At 32.4% G+C, this 23,409-nt stretch overlaps 1 protein-coding gene and 1 long non-coding RNA gene across 2 annotated transcripts; one reads left to right on the top strand and one right to left on the bottom strand.

The window, feature by feature from the left end:
* The first annotated feature begins 6,478 nt into the window (after positions 1 to 6,478).
* On the top strand, positions 6,479 to 12,581 carry LOC136269664 (uncharacterized). The gene is made up of 9 exons (XM_066075074.1): positions 6,479 to 6,722; positions 7,464 to 7,760; positions 7,936 to 8,208; positions 8,295 to 8,642; positions 10,566 to 10,676; positions 10,809 to 10,842; positions 10,965 to 11,050; positions 11,881 to 11,950; positions 12,116 to 12,581. Exons 1-9 carry the CDS (start codon positions 6,653 to 6,655, stop codon positions 12,201 to 12,203), a joined length of 1,377 nt encoding a protein of 458 aa, XP_065931146.1. The 5' UTR covers positions 6,479 to 6,652; the 3' UTR covers positions 12,204 to 12,581.
* A 4,907-nt stretch (positions 12,582 to 17,488) lies between these two features.
* Positions 17,489 to 20,751, bottom strand: LOC109618728 (uncharacterized). Its single transcript, XR_002199579.3, has 3 exons — positions 20,597 to 20,751; positions 20,367 to 20,396; positions 17,489 to 17,690 (listed from the first exon to the last, which is right to left on the bottom strand). It is a non-coding gene; the product is annotated as an uncharacterized lncRNA (long non-coding RNA).
* Positions 20,752 to 23,409: the final 2,658 nt, after the last annotated feature.

Here is a 23,409-nt window from a genome sequence, read left to right as displayed (position 1 = left end):
AGTTATTTAATCTCACGATTTTGAATATAACAGCCTAAATAAGACGCTAAATTGCCCATATGCTTCCTTACCAAACCCGCGTACGAATTTGCATTTACCTAATAAAACCTACATTCAGATTTAGGGATCACGTTTAATTTACTCAGGGTTTGAGATTAAAAAAATATTTCTACAAAGTTAAATATGTGAAGCCCAAAATTGTTTTAAAAACTCAAAATAACAACGTTATTAACAAATATCGATATTGACATCCATGATTTGTTTATCTGAAGAAGATATGCTCCGACAAAGGTAGATTAAAATTGAAACAGAGGAAATTCGGACTAATTTTTTCATTTTCTTATTTATTTCTTAAAAACTTTCTGTTGCGGTGTAATTGCAAAAGTTAAGTTTTTATTTGTTTTTCATATCATTTAACATATTTTATGGTTGTATTTACTCGTCTATGAATTTATATCACTGGCTGGCACGTGATCGGAAATATCTTTAAAATACATAAAATCGATTCAAGATAAATAATCTCGATATTTTGATCATTGAATTATATAATGTTAATGACAACATAATACAGACAATAAAAGAGTTTTAGGCAATTAATGGTTTGGAGCTCCTATTAGTCAGTTTTTTGTAAAATCCGATCAAAAATGGGTACAATTTTGGAAATTGATAGAAGAAATTCGGACTAAATTAAACTTAAAATATGAGCTTAAAACATTTCATTCTAATATAAAATTAGTAAAGCTATTCATTTTTTATCATTTCCCAACCTACAAATTGTTTTCTTTTATTTAATAATTAAAAAATAAAGAAAACCTTGAAATGGTGGACAATTTTTTAAAAAAACATTTAGAGGTCACTTGCAGAAAAAGTAGGTCATTGACCTAGTTATTTGAAAATGAAAAATAGCACTACAATAGTGGGGCTACAATGAACGATAAGTATTTTTTCGTTCCTATTAGTGGAATTTTTTTCGCCCCTGAGTAAACGTAATCCTTATAACACACATTCTTTTTGTTTTGTTTTCATGGTTAAAACCTCGTAAGTTGCAAGGATTTGTTCGAGGATTTGTATATGTTTATGAAATAAAATATGTTCAAACCAGAATTCTTTCATACTTGTAAACATATGCACAGAATAGTTGTGGGGTTTTCAAACATGTTATACTATTAAAATGTGAACCTTTATTCTGCATATATCAAACTTAATACTTCTTGTTGAAGAAAAAAAAATAATTTATCTTTTTGACCACTACACAATATTTGTTGTTCTTTCTAGTTTTTACTATCATGCATGTAAGAAAAAAAAACATGTTTCCACCACTTTCGTACATGTATGTATTTCAAAACGAACATTTACATTCTACATATACCTAACCACTATTATCAAACTCATTTTCAGCATATATGTACTATATGAAGCATTGAATGTTGCAATTTAACTTAAATGTTAAGTCAAAATTTTCATAACCAACTTGTTATAATTATACTATTTTCTTTTCTGCCAATAAAAAAAAAATATATATATATATATACTATTTTTTATAATGCATGTATAATAAAACATATTCCTAAAAGAGTCAAATACGTTCGCAACTTTTTTGTGAGCAACAAATATTTTTTTTTGTCATTACCTCTAGATTATTTCATTGGTTTTCAGCATGAAAAGGTGGAGCAGAAACTATCATACTTATGTATCCGCTGCGTAATCCTGATTATATATTCATGATTACCCACAAATGAATTTATAATATATCCATCACTACTCGTGCGTTACACATTGGCAAGGCTTTTAAAATCAGCAAAATGATTTTGTGTTATTTTAATACCATGAAATGGTCAATATGAACATAAACATATTCAAGATAATTGTGTTTTCAACTTGAGAAAAGACAAAATAATAAGGATTTAATTGAAGTCTGTGAACACCTTGCGAGCTGTCGAATGTTGAACAATCATAATACATGAAGCCCTCAACAGATAGCACTACTGGCTTTAAAAACCCCTGTCCGTATGAAAATCCCCTGTCTTCCCCTGTCACCCCCTGTGTTTTCACTGTCATCCCCTGTACATCCCCTGTGTGCCACTGTACAGAGCCCCTGCATACCCTGTCATCCCCTGTGCGCCCCTGTACACAACCCCTGTGTGCCACTGTAAGCCCCTGTCATCCCCTGTACGCCACTGTCACCCCCTGTAAGCCACTGTATACCCCTGTGCATGCCCCTGACATCCACTGTACGGCTTTTGACTGGGTTTTTTTCAATATTATTTACTTAATGCAACTGAAATCACATATGTTATATTTTGAGCTTTAAGTCAATATTTTTCACTCAACAGCGCCGAATCACAAGACACACTGTTATAGTAATTTTAGAAATCGCATGTTTTAGTTGATGATTTATTGATACTTAAATAATCATCCTAACAACTTAAAATTTGAGATTCACCGGGTGGTAAACCTCGGGTGAGGGCGGGGATTATTTTTAATAATAGGTGTGAAAGCCCTCAGTGCGCACTAAAACCAATGAATCAATCAAAATATAGAATTATAATCAGCCATGTAATGACAGAGTACACCTTTCCTCTTTTTTTTTTTATCAAGCTCTTGGTTATATCTTTATTAATTTCCCGTGAAAATCAAAAATAATTGAAAGCTTCTATAGCTTATATAAGTTTGCCTAAGAAACTATTTTTGTATGTTTGTTTAGTATGTTTCTGACCGGCTTATTGGACTCTTGAATTTAATTTCAACTGATGATTTATTCTCATAATCAATTTCATTAATTTTTAAAATCTTATTTTCATATCTATTTTTACTGCAAATTTAATGGTTAATTAATTGCCAGTGAAGTGAAGTCTGCCGTCAATGTCAGAACATGTACATGTAGGAGGTTATGTAGATATTGAGAAATTAAAAAAACCCACCTGATTAATCATGAAAGAGAGAGAGAGAGAGAGAGAGAGAGAGAGAGAGAGAGAGAGAGAGAGAGAGAGAGAGAGAGTTTGCATTGATTTTGAATTAAATTTATGAATTGTATAGTTTATACGGGAATTAATTTCATAATAAGTAAACATGCAATCCTAATTTCCTCACCTATTCTTTATCATTCCGCGGTCCTGGTCATAACATACACAACATACATGTCATTGTAGAACTAGTGTTTTCTGTATACATGTAGCCTAAGGAGATTATAAAGAGAGAGAGAGAGAGAGAGAGAGAGAGAGAGAGAGAGAGAGAGACACACACACACATACACACACAGAGGCAGAGAGACAGAGAATGAGGATAGATTGCATTGATCTTAAATTAAAAGTTACTCATAGTTTACCCGGTAAATAATTTCCTAATAAGTAAACACGCAATACTAACTAATCTTCATAACCAATTCTCTATAATTATTTAGATTAACTTAGAGCTGACAAATTGATTTTTAATTCATCAATGTTTTATTCTACACCAGATCAATTGATCAAAAAAATTGAAGACACATGATTAACAACTAGCTGATTGAAGCTACAGTTTTAAAAGAAGATGATGTTGACATTTTTTTCATTCGGTCAGTGATTATATAATTATAGCTACTGTACACAGCCCTTCTTGACAATTTGCAGTGCACGGTAGCAAGATCGGGAAAAAGAGATGAAAGACACACGTGTACATGTATATATACACACACTTCCTAAGATCTGACTGGTCGTTCAGTAATTACATAATAGCTATATACTGTACACAACCCTCCTTGACAATTTGCTGTGCACGGTAGCGAGATTGGGAACAATGAGGTGTCAGACACACGTGTACTTGTATATACACACACGTTCTCAGGTCTGAATTCTCGGTAATGGTACACAATAATGCAATATGCTGTTTAAAGACCCTAGGGCTTATAACTTTTCTTCACAATTTGTGAAGTAAAGAAATAAGAAATTGAAAATTTCGATTTTTCAGTTCTGAGAATTTCAAACATGAAAAGATTGAAGAGCTTTAAATTTTTTGCACAGTGATATGAATTAAAACTGTATATTGCTCTTTTATATTTTTCAAATGAAATAAAATTTAAATAAATGAATGAATCCAGATATTTTTCTTATCCGAAACCCGGAACATTGTTTAAAATAATGCATGTTTGAATATATGTTACCCCGTTACCGGCATTTGCACGAGGGCAATTCTATACAGTAATGCATATAAATAATTAAATTGGAAAATGCACACTGATAGATGTTAAAAATGCCAATGGACCGGTCTAATCCCCCTTCCGACAAAAACTCAACTCTCTCTCTCTCTCTCTCTCTCTCTCTCTCTCTCTCTCTCTCTCTCTCTCTCTCTCTCTCTCTCTCTCTCTCTCTCTCTCTCTCATGATATATAAAAAAAGCTTAAAGCAAATACCAGCGATTTACTTGAACTTCATAAAGACCATGAACTTCTATGCATCATTACACAGGCACGTAGCATCGTTTTTGAAAGCTGGGGGGGGGGGGCAGACTCATCTTTTATATTAATCTTTTACATGCTCCCCAAAAAGTGTGTGTGGGGGGGGGAGGCTCCATGATAATTCTATTTTTTATATGTAAATTAAAAACAACTAGTTGCTGCGAGAAAAAGTGGGAGGGGGGCAGGCCCTCCTGGCCCACTCCCCCTGATGCTTAGTGCCTGTTACACTGGACAAAACAGTCAAGGTATAGGTGATCATTTCAACATTTCGATCTGTGTGTGGTTATCTGCACGTACTGATCATGTTGTGTTATTGTGCGCTTTAGCTCAGGCAGGTTACATGGCACAGAACATTGCATATTTCACACACTCCTCTACTTACTTTTTTTTTTATACAAACTACAGAACACGGTTATATTTTTAGATGCATTTAATAAAATAAGCGGTTTATCTGTATGTACAAGAATAAAATTATCTTGATTTGTGTCAATGTTGAGTTAAAATTATTCACGTTTGTAGTTATATTGCAACCCTCTTTGAAATGCAAAGAAAAACAAGCACCGTCTAAAACATGAATGCCAAATACAATTTTTTAAAAATCCGAATTAATAAAAAGCTATTTATTTACTGTGTGAGCAGTTAAAGACCGTACAGGGATTGTCAGGGGCATGCACAGGGGTATACAGTGGCTTACAGGGGATGACAGTGGCGTACAGGGGGTGACAGGGGCTTACAGTGGCACACAGGGGTTGTGTACAGGGGCGCACAGGGGATGACAGGGTATACAGGGGTTCTGTACAGTGGCACACAGGGGATGTACAGGGGATGACAGTGAAAACACAGGGGGTGACAGGGGAAGACAGGGGATTTTCATACGGACAGGGGTTTTTAGAGCCAGTAGTGTAGCCAACCCAAGGACTGTTAATGAGTTGCTGTTTCCATATCTGTGCATGTCTATGTAGAAAGAAGTGCAACCCAAACAACATTCTTAAATGTTTTCAACGTACATCATAGCAGAGATACATAAATGTGCATAAACTTGTTAATACACAAACAATATTATAATATTTGCATGGAAATCATCAGAGATATTGCAGTCTCTATCCTGACTTTGTTCACTGGTGACTTTTTTAAGTCTCTCGAAAACAATAAAGTCAGCTTTCAGTATTTCAATATATATACATTACGATGCACAACATTACCGATTTGTACAACATGGTACAATACGAACATTATCTCTCATGATGTCAATGTCAACCAGACACAAAACGAGATAGATATGGGAATGACAAATTTTAAAAGTGCGAAATGAATGTACTTCAATATTTTAAATTAAGGAGACACTTCACACGTTTTTGAAAAATAAATATGAAATACAGATTAAGAGAACTTTTAATTGGAGTTTTAAATTAATTGAAAGTATCATGATTTGTAAACACTGATAAAAAATAAATGTCTCTGAAAATAGAGAAGGGAAAATCAAAGATAGAGTTTGATTGCCAGCTGTACATGTACATCATTCAAATTTGTAACTAGAAAATCCTCACCCCACATCCTTCCGGTCGAAACATTTAATATTCAGCACAAAGGAGTAAACTAAAAAAAAATTAAAAAAGGGATGGATATTGCTTTTAAAGAAATACAGTAATTATGAAAATGCAAGCCGATCAGAAAATTATGTTATACAATCTGTAGGTGTCTAAACGGTAAACAGAAACCCTATTCTCAAATTCAAAATAAATAAATCACTTTATTTTGCTCGAATCGGCCTCAAGACCACTCGCCTCATCCAACCCGCGTTTACCATAATATCAATGCAGTGTATTTTTAATTTTTAAGCCTTCAAATAAACAGAAAAGGCGACATGAAATGGTTTAAATAATATGTCGGGTAAATCCACCCAATGGCGACTTACAATAGGAAGAGTAATCAGAATAGTTTTAACAAGAACTTCAAAGACAAAATCATCAATTTAAAAATCCCGACTGTCTAAATAAAATGATTTTTTTAACAGCTGACATGTATATGTGTTGTATCTTAAATGTATAGAAAACCAGATCTTGTCCTCAGTCTTCCTCCATACGACGCATTTCCTTTCTCGTAGTGAACAATGACTGTGTTTTGATGTTGTGACTGTTAGATATAATGAACAACGCATTTCCGATCTGGACGAGTCACTTGAAATTCATCTTGTTTACACTTTAGATTAATTAATCACAAAATGTCTGTCTTATTTTGCCTCGAAAAAACTTTCGTTCGGAGAGTTATTGTGATACTTACAGTTGCTTACAGTAAGTTTAATAATGATGTGCTTGATGATAAAAAAAATTAAAGTAAAATATTGATATGAAATAATAATAGCTTAAATATAACTCGAAAGATGCAAACGTTAAATCAAAGTTTTGAAGCAGTGAAAGCCGGGCTCTTTTGGTGTGTCTTTATGCATATTGTGTGGTAAAGACTGAAAATTAATCTCTCCCTCTCTCTCTCTCTCTCTCTCTCTCTCTCTCTCTCTCTCTCTCTCTCTCTCTCTCTCTCTCTCTCTCTCTCATAATTATGCTTTTCATGTCAGCAAAGCGTCAGAGAGCGACCAAATTTTGTAAGCAGCTACAAACAAAAATATATCTGTCTAGTAGAAAAAAGTTCAACAGTTATTGCCTTGAATTTTGCAACAAGCGTTATATATTCAATCCCCATTTCTTCAACGCGCAGCAAAGTAGTTCATAAAAATTCATGCGCATTGTATGTATCAAAAATGCATAGTCTTGTTTTTAAAACAAGTTATTAATAAGAAAACTAAAAAAGATAGACAATTTTCTCGAAATTAAAATAAAAGAAATAAAATGCCAACGCTTTTGACAAAACGTGGCTCTCTGTGTAACTATTTGGTATAGCGAAAGCTTTTACTTTGACGCTGTTAGGTTTTTTGTTTACTTGTGCTATTTATAGTAACATTGGCGATTTGCCTGCCTACGACCAGGACTCTGCTTTCAGCAGAGCCCGGCTAAAAAATACGTCTTACCTTTATTCAGGCGTACGACCACAAGAAAAAGATGGAGACATGAGTTTATGGATAAACGGATGTACACTTAAAGTCAATTGGACAATTCAAACCAAACTAGATGGATGTGTTCCGAACTTATACAGTGTTCGACTTTTAAAGAACAATCAAGAAATCGCAACGAGTGACACCACGCTTACCAGTTATTCGTTTGAAGGAACTGACTCAGAGTCGATATACCGGGTCATAGTTTCGCCAATTCTGGAATGTAACAACGGTTCTAGACCCCGTGGAAATAGCTTGGACCACAGTATTTCAGCTATCCCGAGTATATCCTATATGTCCACTTTCTGATCCGCACGCATTTGGAATAGAAAAATATTTTATCATGTTAACGTTAAAAATATGCTTTTTTAAGTGAATATAAGATTAAGATATTTGTATTACATATGTTCTAATAATTGAAAATTGGTAAAACTAATCGAAATGTATGTGTATTTTAGGAAGTCAACAAACCTTTATAACCAAATATATTTTTGACGACTTCACTTTACAATGTCCACTAAATGGGTCTTACACACCGTTCAGTGTTGAGTGGGAGCACAAAATAGGGATCGATTCAACAATAGTTAGAAAATTTTCTACCCCGGAAATCACTCTTACAGACGTATCGTACAAGGACTCGGGAAAATATGTCTGCACTGTTGGATTTTATTCCTGTGGAGGGTCAGGACTTCAAAGGAAGCTTACAAGTTCGGTCAGTCTGAACTTAAACGGTAAAAAAGGTGTTTTATAGCCATTAACATACGTCATTTTTGGGGAAATTATTCAAATACTTAATTTTTTTTTTTTTAACTTTTAGGACCACCATACATAACAATGCCTCAACAAAGAGTTGTTGCTGATCCTGTCGACAATTTGACGTTATCCTTGAGCTTGATATCCTTTCCAGCTCCATTTAGTCTAGTTTTGGTTAGAAACCAAAATAATGAAATAATCCATCGCAGCAGTGTTTCCTTTGCTCCAACCAAAGTAACACTTTCAGCTTTCGGAAGGGTAGTAAAACTTTATGGTTACAGTTGTCGATTAAATATGCCAAACATTACAAGAGAGTGGTTCGGAACCAACAGCATCATAGTGTTCAACCGACTGGGGAATTATTCACTTTCTTTCATCGTGGAAGAGTTATCGGACAGGGAAAATTTCTTTGGTAAAATATATCAATTTTCTTTTAAGTAGCTAAAATATTTTCTTTGCTTGAATAATAAGGCATCTATACTACTATATTAAAATAAATCATCTGGATTTATGGGATTTATTTTGCGCATGCGCATTACATTCACGCTTAATCTCGGAAGGCTCGTTAGTTTATGTTTCCACAATATTATATTTGCATGGAGAAACCCAGAAACGATAGTATAAATACGTGTAAATTTTCGTTGAAAATTTGCTATATATTCTGTTTGATATATATATCTATGATTTCCTATGAGAAAATTTTTAAAATAACATTAACTTACTTTGTCTTCATGATGGCAAAAAAAATAAATTTTGATTTCACGCAAAAAGTTCTCATCATATTTCTAAGGAAAGTGTAAATAGAATGTTCTATCATGAAAATGATAAATTCCTAAGGACCCGGTTTAACGATAAAACGCGTTCCGTGTATTGTCTCTGTAGAAAAGAAAATACGGGAAGTAACTCTAGATCTAACACAGTGCATTCAATTTGACTATGAAAAAATCATGAGTATGTCAACATGTTGTGAAAATTTGAAGCGAGCAAAAACGTTTAATTCTTCAATTATATGAATTTAATTTTTAGAAGAAAGGTATCTACAGTCTCAAAAAGGGTTTTAAAGACTAATTTGACTATTTTGATTTATTTTCTTCAATTCAACTTCATAAAATTTCCATTAAATCGTTTAAGAGCAATTCTGCATTTTTCTGCTACATAACGGGTAAATAGGAGGGCCTTTCCCGAGACACAGTAAGAGTGTTCTAACAAAGGAGACAGTAGTGACATTGATAGCATTATTGTAGGCTAATAAAGCTTGTTTTGTATGTTATGTTTGTTTCTTTGTAATGTCAACAATACGGTGTATCGATGTATCTATTTCGTAAATATCCATTATGCAATGTTAACCCTTGCACGCACGGGTCAAAGTCTAGTTGACACTATTTAGATATTCAAAATCAATTTACGAGGGTTGTCCCAAAATAATGTACACAGGACACATAATTTATAATCTGTTCACAGCAATTTCATTAGTCTTCTGTGTTTCCTTTAATGACCCTTTGGCAAACAATGCTGAAAAGTTCAAATCTGTACTTTATTTATTTCTCGAGAAAATGAATAATTAGTAACAACAAGTTTTGTCAGACGGCGCAATATGCGACGTCGAAAATTTCCAGTTTTACGTTGTTGCTAAACCCTCCATATCGCTTACGATAACATTTACGTTTTATTTTTGAAAATGTCTTAGAAAAAATATTATTTTTGAACATGTACCCTGCTTGCACATTCAATATATATTTCTAGTTTTGTATTTTTTAAATATTTTCTAAGTACAAACGATCTGTCGACTCCAAACTTGCCCCGTATTACTCGTTGTCTAACGTCTGTCTTACCGAAATGTGTCGTTCAACATTTTGACGTCCATTGATATCGTTCGGGGTTTTTGTCATCATACTTGTTCAAATAGTTTCAATGTTGTTTAACTACTTATTCACAAAACGCATTTCTCATCGATTTTGTTAATATCATTTACTTCCAAAGCCGCTTAGGATTTATTTCATGGTCTTTACAAAATTGTATCAGTTACTGCTGCGCCGCCTTAAACGCAGACAACGTCATTTTATTACCAGTTAACTTTTCAACTTGTCACAAAACGCGCTATAAAATATTTAAAAGTTTTGTTATAGCCAAAACATTTTCTGAGTAAATAATAGAAGTATTATCAAATATCAGTGTATGTTATTTGAGTGCAAATTTCTTGAACCCTTTGTGGTACAAATTTCATCTTCCTTTGTCTTCGATTAACTGAATAACGCCACTTGTCTACGCTACCCTCGTAATAACAATTGCAACAATGTAAAAGTTTTGTGAATAACAATAATTCTTTTTATACTAGTAAGGTTTCTTAAGGATAACCTGCTTCTTGTGGCTATTGTCGGTGGATCAATCCTTGCAGTGTCCATCGTTGTAATAGTAACAGTCATTTGTCTGGATATCAGGAAGAAACGTAATTTATCTTATTAAATATCCTTTTTCTGTACATAAACCATGTACATGTAAACAAGTCATGATGCTTTTCTAATACAATAAGTCAGAAGTTTACGTATTTGTTCTCTACCTTTGTGAAATCATTTTGTAGGTAAGCAAAAATGCATGTCTTTGGACAACAACCGGTAAGTTGTTTTTTTTATTATGTGCACTATACATTATGTGTTGTAATATTCAACAACATTTTCTTGTCTTGTTAAGACTATATATCATACTTTTTAACGGTATAGAATACTTTTTTTAAAAGTTTGCCAGAAAGTGCCGTTGCAGACAATTGCAACCAACATATATACGCTCGTCCTTTCTCCTTTGGAAATAATAGACTAAATCAAGGTAAATATTTAAATTTGTACGACTGTTTTTCAACGCATGCATGTCTTCTGAGGCTACAAAAAATCACAGGGATAACCTTGTTCCAACTACTTTAGGGTTTACAAGCTATGGAAGAAAATAAAAACAACTTATTCCATTGGCAGGAAATTAGAAAAAGAAACACATTTTGTGTTTATTTATTATAACACTATCATACCAGATCATTGATTGGAAGGCTTTTAATTTGAATTAGACAATTACAGTTTAATAAATTGTAGTTTTTCAAATGAAATTATCTCCGAGACGCGCCTTTTGTATAGGTTTCTCTTGAAAAAAAATTGTGTTATTAGATTATCTGGGGGATGTTTTGTTATGTACAAGATATGACTAGTTTACAAGTTTCCTAATGTATAAGAGGTATTTGGCGAGGCTTAGGGCCTCACATAAGTGCATATACATGCACTTGATATATCATTTTTATCCTTTTTTATTCCACTTTAATATCGTTCAAAATATGCAAAAAGTGCAGTGATATTAAGTTGGTGTTGGGTCTTGTATTCAGCGAAAAAATTGGTTTGGTGAAATTACACGCATGTAACATTATAGCCGAGGAAAGTTTGTCAAAGAGGATCTGGGTCGAAACCGAAATATTAAAATATTATGACCATTGGGAAGGTGAAAGGGAATCAATAGGTTAAAATGAATTTACTTTGTTCGCTAAAATTAGATAATCAGTATCGTATTTATCAGATAAGTCACAAACAAGAGAGACAAGATCTTAGCAGACCTTACGGAAATAACGATGAATTTCTAATCACATTATGTATAATTCAATTGCGTTTCGGTTTTAGATGCACGAGAACTTCAGAGTTTGAAAGACCACGCGAAACAAATTGAGTTGGAAGGACGTCAATGTGCCAGGTGAGAAAAATAATTATTTTAAACGAAAACACAATTAAGTATACAGCTACTTAGAATATCAAAGTTGCATTGTACAACAGGTAAAATGAAACTACAATTATATTAAAATGTTTTAAACGTAATAAATTAAGTGTTACTTGAAATTGCATATTTGCATTTTTACAGCATGTACAGTTGTGCCGGCTTTTCTTTGAATGAGTTCCAAGATGATTCGATCGTATACGACAACCAGTTTGCACCGGGATACACTTAGACGACTGTTTATTGTTCTAAATGACAACCAATGTTCACTTGTATCTGATATCCACGACTAAAATTTAGTTCTGCAATTCAATTCATTATTAATCAAATTGAAAATTATGTGAACACACACATTCTCAATATTTTATGTTTACAGCACCTAGGTATTTTGTTCCGTTCTCTATATTTCTTTGCAATATTAATTGTTATTGATACAGAAATAGACAAAACCAAATGTTACGAAATCACATAAACATTAACAACCAGTCTGCCTATTAACAAAGTTTAACACATTTCTTAAATTTACTGATGATTTGAAATAGGTGCATAGTTTAGCTGCTTAAATATCAATTCTATTTTAAATGCTCTAATAAACCTTTTTGCTATCGCTTATTGGAGTCTTTTTGTACGTTCGACACTTTTGCGCGGATAATTATAATATTGGACGATCGAAACTAAAACTGTTTTAAGAGCACGACAATGCTGATCATTTCTTGTGCCCAGTGAAAAAGACGTTATAAATCAATTTTCTTAAAATCTTGAGAACACAGTATTTATAATTAGCAATACTTGTTATTATACTTTCATGTTAAATACTGAAATCTGATTAGTTAAGACGCAGTTGATAATCCGTTCTATTACTATCAGTGTTAGCAACACACTTTGCAACGGGTAGGGGTGTCAATTTCAACTGTTATCCTCCCAAACAGGCACTATTTATTTTATTATACTGAATGTCTTAATTTTAGAGATTTTTTTTACTACTTTAATATAGAAATGACATGAATTCTACGGCGAACCGTACGCGCATGATTTACGCGCATGTACCAACTAGTATTTAACATGAAAGTATAATAAAACAAATTGTTAAATGCGCGTAAACTATGCGTGTACGGTTCGCCATAGAATTCATGTCATTCAGATACACCCCTGCGAATGTGTTCGGAATGTTTTCTTTATCGTTGCTACATATAAGTATGTAATAAATCCAGAGGTGCTCGAATGAAAGTTCACGAGACTTCATCGAGACTTGTTCAGTTCCTGTGAAATTTCGAGCAGAAGTATAAGTGTTCGGATAATATTCTCAAAATTCGTAAGTACTGGTCGATTTTCATATCATATCCTACTTTGATTTATGTTAAAACATCAACATCTTTTAGGATGTATGTCTTATTTCACCATCTAGCAGATTTTTATATTAAACGATGATACTCGAAACAGAGTTATCGTTCGTGTTCAACCACGTGTAGAGTGGTTGATTATATAACATTGGGTTGCTTAATAAATTCATAGCCATGTTTGATGCTTGTGGTGTGCAATACCATGTATTTAAAAAAAAGAATGGGTGGATGTTTTACATAAAAACTTAGTATATCGAGCCATTTTCAAGGAATATTCTGCATAAAATAGTACAGTCTGTTTCACTATAAGTGTTATTACTAGGTCAGGCGCGGATCGAAAATGAATTCTTAGGGGGAATGTCGACTACGCATGTTAATTGTCGCAACAGCAGAAAAAACTATTTTTTTATTGTCACATTTATTTCTAGGACACATTTTACCCACCAATTAATGAAGATAAAGTTTAAAAGCAATAAACCTCTAGAATTTATATTTCACTACAAGTACTTAGATTCTCTGAAATAGACTATAAACACGAGGCACGATTTTTACTGCGAAACTGAAAGGGTCAAATAAAACCACGAGATTTAAAATTTAAATGACAATAACATTCGCAGGGGTGAGATATAAAAGAAGTTAAGTTTTCTTTAAAATAAAGACATTCAGTATAAAAAAAATAAAAAGTGCCTATTTAGGAAAGTAAGAGTTGAAATTGACACCCCGCTTCGCTTCCCGTCGGTCGACAATGGTTTTCTCGGGGTGTAAATTTCAACTCTTACCCTCCTAAACAGGCACTATTTATATAATGTTAACCTATTGGTACATTGACATCTGTAAACGCTGTGGAATGAAAGTGTGTCTTACCTTTTTATAGTTATTAATTTTAACCAAAAAATATGTACGTACAGTAGTTGGTATACAATGAAGAACTTTTCTCAATATACAAGGGAAAAACCAACTTTAAATAGAGTAGATGTCTTCAACTGAAGAATATTTTAACAAATGTTCAAAACAAACATTTTTGTGAGATGAGACCTTCAATTGTGTTATTTATATCATTAGAAAAGCCCCTTTAGATTGTTTGTGGTGATTTAAAAAATCAATTTAGTTTATAAATTAACAATAGATTTTATTTATCTCTATTTTTGCATGTGTATATTATTTCATAATTGTACAAAATACAATGTATGCATATTTTTACACAATGTTCGACATTTTCATAACAGTTGCATAAACAGAAATTAGAACTAGTTTGAGTATAGCAAAAGTATTTTGAAGATTAACATAATGTTGGACGTTGTCTGACATTGAGACAGAGTCGTTTAAAGCACTGATGTCTGTAATAGCCATGCATAAATTTTTGACAACAAACATTGCAAAATAAATTGCCCATTCTCCCTGATCGTGATCTGAGTCCTGCTACAAGAGACAAGAACAAAAATAAGTTTGTACTATTTTTATAAAGTTTTAGGAAATATTTAGCAATTGATTTCTTGCGTAAAAAATAAGAACTAAATTATTTGTATCGAAATAAACAATAATCAACTTATTTAGATTAATATAATGTAACATACATACTTTTAACAAAATAACACCTAATTTTTATGTAATCGCTTATATTGGATTAACTTACATGAACAGTTAAACGCAAAACTCCACAGCAAAACCAAATCCAGCAGAAGCACGATTTTCATGCTGAAAATCGCTTTTAATTTCCAATACCGTCCTTGTGTTTATTTTTATGGTACGCAAACTTGTAATGTGTAATTGTGGAAAGTCCAACCCATCTCTAGAATATCCGGAAAAATGATTTATGTGAAGAGACAGGTAATTCGTGCAAAAATGCACAAGTTAGGATCGTGACTTATTTTTCAAACATTCTAAATTATATAACATTTCAGTATTCTAGAAATACAGTGTCATCATTATGAGTTTAAAAGACAGTTGAATTGAATTGAATCGGGATTTGGTGTCATTCCAATTATACATTACAATTTACAATGCATACCAGTAATATGCAGTTTTGTCATATCTCAGTATGCGTAATGAAATAAACAAAACAAACACAAGTTTTTGAAATTATGATTAATAAAACACGTTATACCTGTCTGTTTTAAACACATATTACAATATAATTATACGCTTTCATAAATCACGCGCAAATATCTATTAATAATAATCTCCTTAAATGAAAGCGCTGATTAGGACAGCGAGCTCGAACAAAAACACCTAGACGAGGTGAATGCAGTGTTGATGCATATTAGCATAGTAAAATATGTTTATTGATTCGTTATTTGACAGACGTTTTTCATACTTAAACCATAATATTTACATTATCCAGTGTCTTTGTCTGTGATAACACTACGTATCGATTTTGTACTATATAACCCATAATACAAATGACGCCAAATTGAGGCGCCGGTGGGGTTTGCTTATTTATATTTACAGATTTGATCGTACGATGGCCTAAAATTATATAAATATAAGTAATAAGGAATCATTCTTTGGATATTGTGAGGTGATAATTTCGGTCGGGGCGTGATCAAATCTATCATAAAGCCCTTCGGGCTTTATTGGATTTGATCACGCCCCGACCAAAATTATCACCTCATAATACTGAAAGAATGATTTCTTATTCCTTTTATTAATCGCCTTATTGTTTACGGAATTTTTTGTTTTTCTGATAACGACAAAGAGCACATGGAGTTCAGCAGAGGATACACACTTCTCCATGACACCTGATCCTGCCTCTTTTTTTTTTAAAGGTCCGTGTTTGCTCTGCTCTTGTTTTGTATTTTTCCTTTGGACTTTGATTTTGAACACTGTTCTTTATTACTATATACTATTTTTATCATATTTTACCAAACTGGCTAGTGCATTGCTAGGACCCTTGCTAAAATTTGAACAGATTGCGGGAAATGATGCTTTTTTAACACTACATGTCAGAGTAGCAGCCTAAGTCTGAAATTCGACTTTCAGAAAATTATGAGTTTTTTATTGATGTCCTTTATGAAAGAACGAATTTATACTTCAAAACAAATTATTTCATGTTACTCTCGCATATTAAAACACTATATTCTAAAACTAAAGTTTATCTTTTTGTTAAAAAGAAAACAAGATTTAAACGAACCTTTGATCAAAACGTTTATTTAAATCGCTTACGATGATTGGATGACGATAAATATTATCGATTATCGGTATTTAGATATTGCATCAACATAATACTAATTACCAGATTTTTTCTTTTAAGACCAAATCTCAATTCAGTTATTTTTACTGGTTTTATAGACTATTCTGAGATAATAAATTAACTTTTCTTCATATTATAATTTTATTTCTTAAACATTTTGGGAGGAAAATATATTTATACTCGTTCCTAAGCGTATGTAATAAATAAATAAAGAAGGAATGAAATTAATTTAACAAGTAGGTCAAAGTATTCTTTTTGTGTTTATCTCCCTTATTGCACTGAAAGAGGTCTTAGTCAGGATTTTATTTTGGATTTTTTCGAATACATGTTTATAGATTTCAGAACGATCATTCAACTTTACAACTCAATGATGATTATTCCGGAATAAAACAATTGATTTGTATTTTCAAACAGACTACACAATCGACACAGCTTAGTCATATTTTCATTCCGTTTGATTAATATGTGATTTCAGTAGTCAGTATTTTTAATAGAGTTTGTTCTAAATCAATTTCTAGGTCAGCTTCGATTCTATTGTTCTAAAGATCGTTGAGGTTTCAAATAAGATCGAGCTTTGACAGACGTAATAACGCGTCAATTTCATCAGACGTTGCTTGGTGATATATCGATAATAACCATAAAGTACTTTGACATTTTATTACGTCGGTATTTAAACAATTGATTTATTGCTGTAAATGCCTTGCATTTCCTCACTTTAGATAGCTTATTCAATTTTAGGAAAAAAGGTAAACATACCCCTTTGGAAAATTGTTGTTATAGATTCGAGAAAAAAAACCACACACAAGAATTTCGACTAAAATGACAAAAATTTTCAAATGTTCACACCTTAAAAGATTGTGAGGCATCTTAATTTCCCTTTCGTCAGATTTTCACCTCTTTTTCTTTTTAATATTGCTTTTTTACTACTTTTTTACAGACATTCGAAAATAGGGTATTACAAGTTGCATAAAACACATTCTAATGATGGAGAACATAATCGTTTATAACAATATAGCAAATACATATACAGGTATTGATATCTAACATCGCTTCGGGTTGAGACAAAAACGTTTCATACACTGCCTTCTAACACTGCCACGAGGAAACACACAGCATTGCCCGCAAAAAATATTGCCAATTTTCGATATGAATCCTATGCTTTGTTGCTCAAAACGTCGTCCATATGCTCCTGTAAAAGATATATTCGTTATTTACAACAGTATTAATTACGCACTATTGCATCTTTCAAAAATAAGCTACTGCAAAAATTCTTGTAAATAAGCCTTTTTTGAACGATAACGCCTTTCATTTATTAAAATATAGAATTTAATTTTGTAATTCTTTTTAATTAAAAAAAAACAGTGTTACATTAAAGTTTTTAAATTCTGAGATATAAAACGTATCCGTAACAAATGAATTTGTCATTTAAATTCTAGAAATTTAGTTTTCATTTTCTATAACAAAGTTTTATTTCATTGTTTATTACGCCTTGATATTTTTATAATATTGTCTGATTACGGCGGAATGTGTTATTTTTATGATTGATCTTCTATACACTGTTAAAAGTCACTTTTTATAAAATTTGAATTCGTCGCGTAAATATTAAACATGTATTGAACTCGTCAGTGTGAGAAAGTAAATTGAGAATAGGTAGAAATTGGTCGGCTAGGATAAATTTATAAGTTATTTCCTCTTTTAATATTTGGAGACAACGGTAACATTTTGTTTTCTAGTTTTCTTTATACTTCTCCGGAATTATTGATACGAAGATTAATAGCCTCAAAGCAATCTCGTCTTCACGCATTATTTCAACTACAGGATGTTTCAAAATTTGTTAATTAATTTAACTTAATTGCACTCTCCATACGACCCCTAAAGTTTTGATTTTACGGAATTGTTGTTCTTTGCCATTGGCAACCAGTAGAAAGCCGACTTGCATTCTACCAAGCTATTTCCCAACTTATCATTCACAAAAAATCTTTTTGTGAAAAAATACCGACTTCATTCAGAAGTTAAAAAAATCAATATAAAACATGACATTACGAAATAAGAAATCTATGTTGGATTTTTTTATCATTAGAATATGAAAAAAGTAATATTTTTCATATTATTAAATTATACTAATCCTTAGTCATACATGTATATAATGGCTAAGGATTAAATGCCTCCAAAGTAATAAGGAACAACTTCGAACTAAAAAAAAAAGGATGTATATTCTACATGTACAAACTAATAATTTGTATAGATTTGTGCATATACAGTACCGATCATACGCAACCTAACAGAAAGTAAACCCCAGCTAAACCCCGGGTTTACTCTTGGGGTTTACTCTGGGTTTACTTTCTAAAAAATTGGATTCACTTGGGGTTTACTTTTTGGTTTACTTGGGGTTTACTTGGAAATTGCTTTTGAAGTCAGCTGTACGCACTGAAGCAGACCCGTCTTTTATCTTACCATCTTACTGTCTGTAATCGGGCCCTGTCCCTTGTATATTCCGAATACACAGCTAGGGCCTGTTTTCAGGAGTATACATCTGTCTTGGTTCACTCTCTGTGTCCACTTTGGGTTTACTTTGGATTTACTCCACTCTAGTAAACCCCGAGTAACCCCAGAGTAAACCCAGAAAGTAAACCAAGGGTTTAGTTGGGGTTTACTTTCTGTTAGGTTGGGTCTAATCGGTACTGTATGTACAGGTAAAATCCATTTGGTAACAAAGACCTTTTCAAAAAGGCGTCTTTTTCCTCTATATCTTTATGTTTATTAAGAAACTATTCAAGAGATTTCTCTAACGCTATCAAATATCCACGAATTCAAAAACACAGTGATTAGGAAAATGTTTAATTAACGTACAGCTGCAGCAGCCAGTGAGTCAGAAATGCATACAAGACAGTATGGAAAATTTTTTCAATCAATATCAAATCATGAAAAAAAACTGAGGGAGAAAATCCAAATTGATTTAATCAATTAGTGTATTTTGAGCCCGCAAAATTCTTAACCGAAAAATTTGATTTAGTGTTTTTAATTGGATAAGATTGGTAATGAATGTAATTATTCAGAAAAAGTAGGATTTCCACAATTTTAACTAGTCACCACCTGATGATAATTTCACAAATGTGTAAAAAATCAATAACACATAATATCGCGAAATCAAAACCTTCTATTTTGTTTTAAATACGATAAAAGAAGCCCCATTTAGATTTTTTAAATCAAAATAGCTCAGTATTTAAACAAAAAATGCTTTCATTGGTGATTCTTGCGGGATATGAAGGTTGCGACATTGCAGAAAATCGGGTTATGTAATTTTTTCTGCAATGATGGTTACCTCCATAACCCGCATGCATCAATGAAGAAAGCATATACATATTTCTTTTCACAAATTCATAAATTAAACGTACAAATGTAAAAAGTCAAAAACTAAATTATTGCTCCAAATCGTCTTTATGGGAATTGAAGTCTGACATCATCATTGTTGTTTCGTGCCGTCCGTGATTTTCTTATTTAGGTCGTCGAAAATTTAGACCAATCGATAAATAAGGCGTTTTGATTTCAGTCCTGTCATTTTCCACAGAGCTATGAGTTATCAATTAACTAAGAAATAGAGGGAATTATACTTCGTTTATGTGAATCATTAACAATGGATTTAATTTATCTTTATTTTTGTACGTATATATAATTTTCATTATTGCACATGTGTATAATTTGTTAAACTCAGAAATTAGAATAAGATGGACTATAGCAAAAGTAAATTTTGGTGATTAACATTATGGTGGACGATGCCTGACATTAAGACAGAGCCGTTGAAAGCACTGTAGTCTGTAATAGCCACGCATAAATCTTTGACAACAAATATTGCAAAATAAATTACCCATTCTCCTTGATCTTGATCTGAGTCCTGCTACAATAGACAAGAACAAATTTGATTTATATTATTTTTACAAAATTATGTGTGAAATGTTTAGCAATGTATTTATTGCGTAAAAAAACCTAAAGTATTTGAATCAAAATAAACATCCTTGGCTAATATTATTTAACATAAATATTTTTAGCAAGCTACCACTTAATGTTTACGTAATCATTTATATTGGATAGACTTACATGAATAGTTAAACGCAACACTCCACAACAAAACTAAATCCAGCAGAAGCACAATCTTCATGTTGAAAAGCGGGTCTGAAGACCAAAACAGTGCTTTTTTGGCATTATTTTTTGGCAAACTTATGAGTAAATGTGGAAAATCCTACCTATCTTTAGAAGATCCGGAAAAGTGACTTCTGTGAAGAGACAGGTAATTCATAATGCAAACCAAATGTACAAAAGGGAACTGCACAAGATGGGAACTTTACTTAATTTTCAAACATTCTAAATTACAGAATTCTAGAACTACAACGTAACATTTATAAGTTTAAAAAACAGTTGCAATTTATTGAATCGGGACTTGATGTCGTTTCAAAACAATCAAATGCATACCAGTAATATACAGTTTTATCATATCTTAATATACATAATAAAATGGAAAAATAAGTAAGCTTTTGAAATTTCGATAACGTAAACGCGTTAAACCTGTATGTTTTAAACATTTTAATTTTACGCTTTTAAACCATAAAACACGCGCAAATTATCTAATCTCATTAATATAGTGTAGCGCCGACAAGCACTGCGATCTCTAATGAAGACACCTTTTGCTCCGTTTAACCCATTTTAAAATTTCTGTCGATCGTTAGAACCATTGCCACTATTTCTGGTAAATTGTATATGGCTTCACAACCAGTAAAAACTACATGACAATATCATCACACATTTAAAAGGTAAATTCTAGGTGGATTTTTGAAAGGCAGGCGGCCGACTGCGGTGTTTTATCTGACCGATTGCTTCTGGGCTCCTGTTCAACCGAAAGTGTCCCCCTTCATTGCCACTTGAATTTATGCTTTGAGAAATAGAACAGAAATATAACAAATGCATTACTTTCTGTGTAAAATTCGAACCCTTCGTACACCTAGGCATTAAAATTTAACACTCTTTCATCTACAGTACCTGAGAATGTTTCTACAATATAATTTTTCTGTCCAAATGGTTTTGAGAAGAAATTTTTTTCTCTATATATATTCCTATGTAAATACAGACCCTCATTGTGTGACCCACAATACCCCTAGGATCATGATTTGAACAATCTTGAATCTACAATACATTAGGATGCTTCCACATGAGTTTAAACTTTAATAGCTAATTGGTTTCTGTGAAGATTTTTAGGAGTATTATGACTCCGTAAAAACTACGACGTTGTCTGCTCGGAGTCTACAAGTAATTTGTCTGCTCGGAGTCTTCAAGTTATTTGTCTGCTCGGAGTCTACAAGTTATTTTATAGTGCTCTATTTCTATTTGCATTACGTAGAAGGGATATTGTTTTATACAGCTGCAAACATACAATTAAACTGTTTTTAAATATCAGAAAAAATCTAGAATTAAGACAACTATCGCCTTTTTAAAAACAGAAATAAACGACATATTTGAAACGAAAATTTTACATTTTGTTTTACAATTTTACAAATTTATAATTTATCGTTTGCCAGTCATTGACACTCATCTATTTGTTGACACGTCATTCATGTATTCGATAATTTTTTAATCAGTTCTAATGGAAGATTTTCAATTAATATTTCAATTATGAGAATTACTGGTAAAGAGTTAAATTAACAAAAAAATATGTTTAACCAAGCACTGCTGTCATATACTACATTTAACATTTTTGTTTAATCAAGAGGGTTAAATGGTCGTGGCTATTTTTAAAGTATATTCATCTTTTTAAGAAGAAGAACTATCTATAAGGATATAGTAAAATTATTGTTTATCGCTTATCAAAACATAACTAACAAGAGGTCTATGGGCCATATCGCTCATCTGAGCAACAATAGAAATGATAAAATCAGCTTGATGGAGTCATAATACAAAATATCCGGACCATTTGGTATAACATGTATATCCTGTATACACAAAAATCCATTTTCCCCTTGGATAAGCTTATGCTTGTAATCAAGTCCCTTTTCTAACATCATCATTTTATAGTCTCATTACATGTTGCGCACTGCAGTTTTAAAATAGATCCCAAACAATTGTTTATATCTAGGATTTATATAAACCAACATCAAAATCTGACACCCTTGTGGGGCTCAAGAATTGTCCAGGGGCCAGGGTCTAAACAATTTTCAAAAATCAGCAATATATAAAAATCCTTGCATGTAAGTAATACCATATATGATAACATTTCAGTTTTTGTCACAATTAGCAAGAGGCCCATGGGGCCACATCGCTCACCTGACCAACACTGGCTTTACATGGGTGTACAAAGGATTGTGTGCCATATGGCCCCTCGGTAGAAAAACAAAAAAAGAATACCACAAAATAAACTGTATCCAAATTTTACACTTATTTTCCTACACTTAATCTTTGACATTGTACCCTTATGAAATACCATATTTACCAAAAATAAGATCCTTTGCAAGATATAAAATAACATTTTTGGTAGAGGTACACTGTTGACTCCAATTCCCTTTATTTTAGTAGTCCTCCTCACTATATAAAACGATCAAATTATATAGGAGAATATGCATATATAAAGGTACATATTCATCTTCAAATACATTGTACTAGCTAGTTATTGTATTTTATTAAAAAAATACCTACATGTGAAAGAAGAAAATTGTACCTCAAGGCGCTCAAATTAAGAACATTCAAAAATTTGATTGGTCTTCCGCATCATAAACGATTGTTGTTTACCAGGCGTGAACTCGTGCGACGTTTTATAACCTTACTCACTTGATTGATGAATACACTCGAATGAAAAATGTTATCATGTGATATGTTAAAGAGCTATATAATCAATGCATAGGCGTCGGAACTGGGTCGAGCCCCCC

This window comes from Magallana gigas, chromosome 2, assembly GCF_963853765.1.
Source record: "Magallana gigas chromosome 2, xbMagGiga1.1, whole genome shotgun sequence".
Classification (NCBI taxonomy): Eukaryota; Metazoa; Mollusca; class Bivalvia; order Ostreida; family Ostreidae; genus Magallana; species Magallana gigas.
The sequence above is the reverse complement of the archived record's forward strand: the minus strand, read 5'-3'. Positions and strand labels throughout refer to the sequence as shown.

Excerpts from the sequence above, each read along its gene's own strand:
- LOC136269664 (XM_066075074.1), top strand. The coding sequence starts at position 6,653 with ATGTCTGTCTTATTTTGCCTCGAAAAAACTTTCGTTCGGAGAGTTATT. Across the intron at positions 7,761-7,935 it reads CAGTATTTCAGCTATCCCGA|GAAGTCAACAAACCTTTATA; the intron begins GTATATCCTATA and ends TGTGTATTTTAG. Across the intron at positions 8,643-10,565 it reads GGACAGGGAAAATTTCTTTG|TAAGGTTTCTTAAGGATAAC; the intron begins GTAAAATATATC and ends TTTTTATACTAG.